This window comes from Sapajus apella, unplaced genomic scaffold (assembly GCF_009761245.1).
Source record: "Sapajus apella isolate SASKATOON/1434 unplaced genomic scaffold, GSC_monkey_1.0 scaffold54, whole genome shotgun sequence".
In the NCBI taxonomy this organism is placed as follows: Eukaryota; Metazoa; Chordata; class Mammalia; order Primates; family Cebidae; genus Sapajus; species Sapajus apella.
Genome location: NW_022436994.1, coordinates 12228609 through 12236522, shown reverse-complemented (window position 1 = coordinate 12236522; position 7914 = coordinate 12228609). Strand labels below are relative to the sequence as shown.

At 40.6% G+C, this 7914-nt stretch overlaps 1 protein-coding gene across 6 annotated transcripts in view; it reads right to left on the bottom strand.

The window, feature by feature from the left end:
- Nucleotides 1–7914, bottom strand: part of GLI3 (GLI family zinc finger 3) — a 277297-nt gene that overhangs the window by 82054 nt on the left and 187329 nt on the right. For all 6 annotated transcript variants that reach the window (XM_032244432.1, XM_032244433.1, XM_032244434.1 and 3 more), the window contains 2 exons: nucleotides 6078–6283; nucleotides 3155–3301 (listed from right to left, as the gene is read on the bottom strand). In XM_032244432.1, the coding sequence (XP_032100323.1) occupies nucleotides 3155–3301; nucleotides 6078–6283 (353 nt within the window). The remainder of the gene's footprint in view (nucleotides 1–3154; nucleotides 3302–6077; nucleotides 6284–7914) is intronic.

Sequence of the window (7914 nt, the reverse complement as noted above, 5' to 3'; positions counted from 1 at the left end):
GAACGATGAATGTGGTACCTACTCAAATTTTTCTTTCAGGCACATCTAAAATGAATTCCTTCATTTAGAACAGCCTGATTTAGAGAATGTTAGTACAAAATAGCAATCCCAACGATGTGCATATTTTTAGGCATTTAAATCAGCATCTTACGTTTACAATGGCATCTGCCTCAAACTTTCACACCACTCCTTCACATTTACTCACCATGAGAGGCTAATTCCATCATGGAAGTTTTTCAGTGAAGAAATACATGTCATTTTCAAGTAACTCCAAGGACAAACCAGATTTATTGCAACTTCCATATAATCCTGGACAAAAACTGCCCTTCTCAATGGTACTCAGTGATCATTGGCAGCTAGAAGTTGACAGCATATGCTAGACATCCTGTTATCCATCCTGATACATCCCTAGAAAATCTCTAACTTTTTACATCACTAACTAATTGTGATGCAAAGAAGCCCATTTGATGCTCTCAAACACCAAGAGCCTTAGATCCTCCTCACAACCTCTAAAGAGGGTGAAGCGTCTCTCAAGACCCTTTCACCCCTTCCATGAAACGCTTTGGCTTGCTTTCAGCCTGGCCTGGAATCTTTCCTCTCTGCGTTTTTCCTTCCATGACTGGCTCTTATTTGTTTCCACCAATATAAATAGTGTGGTCTTCAGGGGCCCTCATCTCTAGAATATTCCTTATAGGGAGTACTTGCTCTCATACCATTTAGGGTCACTCCAACTCTAAGAGGTAGAATTGGAGCCATAAACAGACGAGTTTATCCTAACAAGCTACATATAAACACTCTGCCCTACATCTTGCTGAAACCCAGATATGCCCACTAATTAAAAGGCAGGTGCTCACTGAACCCAGTTTACTGAGGGTTGTGCTAATTAAGTCCTAAGTATCTGTAACATGGGATCAGAGTGACCAGACAGATCCCAGGTTTCGATCTACCACTGCAGATGGACATCCACTATAGAAATTGAAGATTAGTGTTTCACTTCCTTGTATGGTCAAAGTTTCTGGGTAATCTTCTTATATTCTAACTAAATAACTATTAATAAGTGCTACTTCAATTGCTTTAGAGGAAAAGAATATAATGCCTTAAGAACTTTCCAGTCCTTTAATATGTTCTTCCCAACTCCTTAATAACCAAGCAAAAGAAGAGAAACTCAGCATTTGGGGATAGTGATTTGGGATACTCTGTTGAAGGGAGTTGCTAAAAGACAAGGTAAGCATTTTCAAAATAGCCAAAAGAGAAGGAGCCCAGTTCTTCACTGATCATACAGCTTCCTTCTTAAATATAAGCCAGAGCAGTCTTATTGTTCTAACACAGATATCTCCGATCTGGCTTTTTGTTAATTGTTTTGCTTCTCTATTCTAATAAGAAATTCTGACAAAGAAAAAGGAGGTTTATTTTTAAGTGATGAATGATAGGACATCTAAATTCCTACTTAATGACAATCAATTTACCATATACTCAGGCAAATTAAAATTCCTTTAATTAGTTTTTACAAAGTAAAAGGGTAGCTTCATCCTTTATTTAGATAAAAACCGCCACTGCCTGACTAAACACATTCTCATCAAATAGGGAAAGAAATGTAGGCTGACCTTCCAAGGATTCTCTCTTATTTTAATTCTTTATTTGCAGATTTTAAATAACTGATTTGCATAATAACACAACTTTTTTTTCAACAATCGCTAATTGAAATGTGGTGATGATGAATATGAAATGTAAGTTCTCTATGTTACAAAGCCAAACAACAAAACCCCTGCAGAAGATGTAACACATTTCTTTTACTTTCCATGTGGTAACGAGCTTCCTGGTGGACACCAACACACTCTTGTGTTCCGATGAAACACACAAAAGTAGTTGTGGGCGGTGAGCAGACCGAGGCTGTAGATTTTTTAACCCTGTGTGAAACAATCACCTTCTTTCTATTTCAAGCCTCAGGACTGAATAACTAGAGTTGACACAGGCTCACCCTCTGTCACAGAAGAATCCAAAGAGATTGTAGATGGAAAAGCCTAAGTGAATCGCTGCTACAAGGAAAAACAAACAAGACTCCAAGAAAATGCCCTACTCAAAGTCATACTGTTCTCCTATTCAAAGGTAGTGGCTTTTGCTGTTGTATGAGTTGGATGATGCTTTAAGTTCACTTCAGAGCGCCCTGCAAACAGACGTGTCCTTAAAGGATCTGAAGAGATGAGAGCTCTAGAATGCTCTGACAAGAGGTAATTATAGGCTTCTTTGTCTATACGTCTACATAAGTAACCCACAGAAATCACTACACACTTAAGGGACCCCAAAATAAGTGACACAACATGCATCGAGGAAACTCATCTTATTCCATCGCTAGGTACTAAAAGTAGCCCCTTCTGATTTGGAAAAAAGTTTTAGTTTTTTCCAAATAAGCTATTTGGTAACTATCGATAACTATTCTGATCCTCTCATATATTCAGCAGCTACAAAAGGTCTTAGTGAAATATAATTGTTTAATGTAAAGAAAACATATGGGTCAAACGAAATCATTTAAGGCAAAAATGTAAAACCAAAACAGGTATTTTTTAAAATTATTTTTTAAAGCATAAAATCCATGAAACCAAGGAATGAGAGGGTGAAGTCCATCCATATATCAAATCCTTTCCCTTATTTTGTTATCAAGAAAAAAGTTTTTTGGTTAGGGGAGACAGTGTCTCACTCTGTCACCTAGGCTGGAGTGCAATGGCATGACCATGGCTCACTGCAGCATCGACCTCTTGGGCTCAAGTGATCCTTCTGCCTCAGCCTCCTGAGTAGCAGGGACTACAGGTACATGCCACTACACCCAGCTAGTTTTTAATTTTTTGTAGAGATGAATCTCACTGTGTCACATGGGCTGGTATTTTTTGACCAGTTAATATTTTTATCTCACTGTCAATTACAATTGTCTGCATCTGCCAGTTCACTGGTATCCTTGAGCTAAACAAGGAGCTCCAGGATGTCCAAATCTGTGGAAGCTTCTAGAAAACCAAGGGAACCAGAGCACCAAATGGTGGTGGTTCCACTTTCTCCTCCAGATTGAAAAGTTACACAATTGCCTAATCTTTGTATCTTCCTGTTTTATAAACTATAGCCTTTCCCATTTCCCAAGACTCCAGAAAACAGCCCCGTCACTTACTATCCATAGCATGAAGATATTCCATGTGGATGGCCCCTGTGCCGGCAGTGGCAGCCGAGGGAATAATGTCTGCATAGGGGCTGCGCTGGCCGGTTAGCAGGGCCATCTGATGATAGTACTCTGCTGGGCTGACTCCTGCATGGGGAGCTAGGAGGAGACAAGAAATGTATGGTTACTAGTGAAAGAAGGTCAACTAAAAGTTTCTCTTGAGGCATCTCAGAGTCCATCACACACCCCACATCAGCAATTCCTTTTATGGCTTATTAGAGTAAAGCTCCTTTAACTCAAATTGTGCTCTTACGTCTATTAGACATCTTTTATTTGAACATAAAACTGAATGACAAGAATAGAAAAAAGTGAAATGCATTACAAAGTTTTTGATGTTGGTCTAAGAAGTTATCAATAAATCAGAATGATTAAAATGTATATATGTATATAACGACATTTGCCTCCCCAAATAAAATCATTTCTTATATCAAATCATCGTATGTTTGCATTTCTTACAAGAGTAGACAACTTAGATGAATATGATATCTTTCCAGACATACTTAAAATACTTCTGCAAGCTTTCTGACAAGAGTGTCTGAGTTAACTCTCACTCACATGAAAAGTCAGGGTTTACCAGTATGAAAAAAGACAGCAGAGCTTTAATAACACAACTGAATGATAAGCTACAATTTTGCGTTCCATAATTTAAAAGCTCTCTTTTCCTTTTTTTCATTACGAAATCAAAAAGAAAATATACCTATCAATCTGGAGCAATTTACTGCCAAGACTCAGCTTTCTAACAGGATAATAATCGGTTTCTACCTGCCAATTTTCGTGCAAAAGCAGCAAGATATTGTAGCAGTTCTGAGGGTGGCCTCCAGACTCACAGAGATCTGGATTTAAACTGGCTCCATGAAGTCGTCAGGAGCAAAAATTAAATGATGTATGCAACATGCTTAGCACTTAGCATTCAATCAATAAAAGTTTCACGATTATTATCTAGAAATACCAGCATCTAGCGATAGGTTTGAGGGTATTTTATATTTGTTTCATACACTTTTTATAAATGATACATGGTAAAGATAGAGATTTAAGGGAAAAAAACCTTACGTCACAAGAGAAATATTAGTCATATTACTTATATTTGATTGTATTAACTGGATTCTTGAGAGGCAAGAAAAGGAAGGCAAATCAACCAGTCAAAGAATGTTTTATTTATACTCATCATCAAATGCTATGGAAAGCAGATGATAAGAGTGATTTCAGTAGTTTAGTGGTATGACTTTCCATGGGCATGAATAAATTTCCACAAGCCAGGCAAAATTCCAAGTTCATGGTCAGCTAACCTCTTCCTCCCCTTCAGTATACTCTCCTTGTTAGTCATTTCCACCAACTCCCAAGTACTTGATGGAGGTGATTCTCCAGTTCTTCAATTGCAAAATAAAATGTGAAGCAGAAAATCTAACTTATATTTTATTTTTATTTTTTAAATGTGAATCTTGGCCAGGCAAGTGGTTCATGCCTGTAATCCCAGCACTTTGGGAGGTAGAAGCGGGTAGATCGCTTGAGCTCAGGATTTTGAGACCAACATAGGCAACATGGCAAAGCCCTGTCTCTTCAAAAAATATTAAAAATTAGCCAGGCATGGTGATGTGCACCAGTGGTCCCAGTTACTTAGAGGGCTGAGGCAGGAACATGACTTGAACCCAGGAAGTCCAGGCTGTGTACAGAGAGCTGAGATTGCACCATGGCATTCCAGCCTGGGGAACAAGGTGAGACCCTGTCTCAAAATAAAATGAAATGTGAGTCCTGCTCAAAGAGCAAAACTTATTATTTAGCTATTCATATTACTAACTTAGCAAATTCACTGCACTGAATCAAAAAAATGTGGCTGTTGCTGAAGGAAAGCTATCTCTGAAAACACAAGTGAGTGGATATTTCCTGAGACACTTCATGCAGCTTCCCACCATGCACACCCAGCCTCAGGAAGAAGTCTACACAGAGAACATGAATTGGGCATGGAAGCTGCATCAAGCACTGCTCAGTGAAATCAGAGGACCAGTTTATAAGTCGGCACCAGGAGAATACACAGATCCAATTAAGAAGAGTCATGTGAAAAGTAATAGGGAGACTAATAGAACCAACAGGAATTTAATCCTTGAGAGCCTAAAATGAGCATCAAGTATGATCAAGTCTAAGCTCATTTCCTTCCCCAGTACATTCTTCTTCTTTCATGTGGCATGGCCAAGGATAGAAAGCACATGCAACAGCCCCGGACCATCATGTTTTCTTAGACCTTGCCACTCAGAATGTGGTCCAGGTAGCCACAGCACTAACATCACCTGGCAGGTTTTGAGAAGCACAGAATCTCCGGCCCCATCTGTTCCCATCTGATGGGAAAAAAAGAATCGCCTTTTATCAGGCTCCCCAGGTGATTCATAGGCACACTAGAGTTGGGGAAACTGCTCTAACAGACGCATCTGTATAAATGTGCCTCTCAGATCCACAGAACAGAAAAGTGTTCATCAGAAAGTGAGTAAAACACTCACGTTACACATACACGTGCATGAATGGCTACAGGGCCAGTCTAATCACATGTGAAGCAGCAGAACAGAACCCTAGTTACCAGCAGGGATTTGGGGTCAGAAAGATTTTGCTTTGAATTCCACCTCTGCCCCTTACTAGCCATGGGATGACTGGGTTGCAAGTAAATCCACTGCACACTGCTATTCTGACCTGAAAATGGAGATAATTAACACCACCGCCAATGAGGTGTTACAGCACTGTAATGCAGTCATGCAAGTAAGGCACAAAGTACAGCGCTTGGCACATGGAATACACTCGCCAACCATCAGGTCTACTTTATACACGCCCCGGGTGAGGAGCGGGGAGAAGGCTGTGTGATCTCAGGAAGCAGAATCCATCCGGGACTTACCGTCTGTAGGGCTCAGCCCACGAGTTGCTGAGATCATGGAGAGCGACGGACTGCTGTGCAAGGAGCGGATGTAGTCCATGTAGGGATTAATGTAGGGATGCGGAGGGCTGAAGGGAGACTCGGAAGCAGCAGCGGGGTTCCGGTGCGGGGAGATCCTAATGAAGGGCAGGTCCGGATAGGTCGGGCTACTAGATAAGGCAGAAGGCCTGGGTACAAAGAAAACCAGACACAAGGGGTATGCATAAGACAAATATCTCCACAGGCAGAGGCCGTCTGCGAAAGAAAATAAGATTTTAAGTGAATTCAAAGGAGTCTTGTGGAAAAAATAGCAGGAAAATATATTTGAGTACGATTATCTTAAAATCAGCATGATATATATATAATGCAGGCAGAACATCGCTGTGCAATTATTTGGGCAAATAAATTGACCTCTGAGAAACTTCATTGCACTCCAAAATAGTGAAATAAAGGTCAGCCTATGGCTTCCTCTATGAGAAGAAATTCTAGATAACAGGCAACTGGGCTTAAAGTGGTTGCTACAATTGTTATTTTCCACCTGACCCAAATATTGATGTCGGCATTTAAAACTTACCTCTTATTATCACGGTGTTGCTAAAAATAAGAAAGGAAAGCAAAGAGAAAGGAAAAGAACAGGACAGGAAAGGACAGGACAGAAGACAACACAAAACAACACAATACAACACAACAGAACGAAATAATACAATCTCAAATTTGTCTGGTCTAGAAGCCTCACTATGCACACGGCAGAGCTGCCCATAAGGAAAAAGGCTCATTGCAAAAGTCTGTTTAGAATCGGGAAATCGGTCTACTCTATAGTTCCAGGCACATGAATGTTTAACTTCCAAGGGTCTCGCAGTGGTAAGTAAAATGAGTTTTACGGATACGGGTGTGAGTGTTTGGAAGGCAGCTCCTCCTCTCTGTGCAGCAGCACCTGGAATCAGCTTTCTGCTCAAGCCCTTTTCCGTGTGACATGCTGATGAGCCATGTTCAGTGAGCAGTAGTAACTTAAGTGCTCCTGGGTTAGAAAGTTAGGGAAGAGAGCGTTTTTGATCAAGCCCCTGCCTTGGTTATAATGAGCTACAGTAGAATGTAGGTTTTTGGTTAATAAATTCTAAAACACACCTTGTTACCACCATACCCTGATTTGCTTTGGAGAGAGGTTCCTCAGAATCCCCTCACACCTGCCTCCCCACAGCCACAGCCACACCCCAGGACTGCCACTTCTAGAATGGCCAGTCTGCATAACCTCCGGTACCACCTAGCTCTCTCTCTAACAGAGAACATTGGCTGTGGACAATCAGGGAACTGGCTCTGACAGGTTAAACACTTGTGTTCCCCCTTTTCCTCATTCACAGGGGGTGCAGCCATACAAAGGAGAAGCCCTGATAGAGGCAGATCAACTGAGAACAGCAAATTCCTCTTCCACCACTGGCATTAGGAGTGAAAAGAAAGGGAGGGGGAAACATTTTCTCCTTGTAAAGCAAACGCTCACCCATAGCCTCGGCCCCCATCACCCTGTCAGAATATAATCTTGGTAGAAGCCAGCTCCACTAAGTGCACAGTGCAGGCACTGAAATAAATGAAATCAAAGATCAGATAATGAATTTTCTCTCAGTAGAAAATAAAAGAAGTTGAAATATGGCAGTGGGGGTGGGTTTTCTCACTTTCTCCTTCTGACTCTTTTTTGATCTTGAACTTAAAAAAAAATGAGGCTTTTAAATTTGTTACTCAGATGCTACTTTGGGGAAGCAAAATAAAAATCCAAAGTTTTCTAAATTTACATGTGGGAGGAGTAAGAAATTACCACCAGCAAATA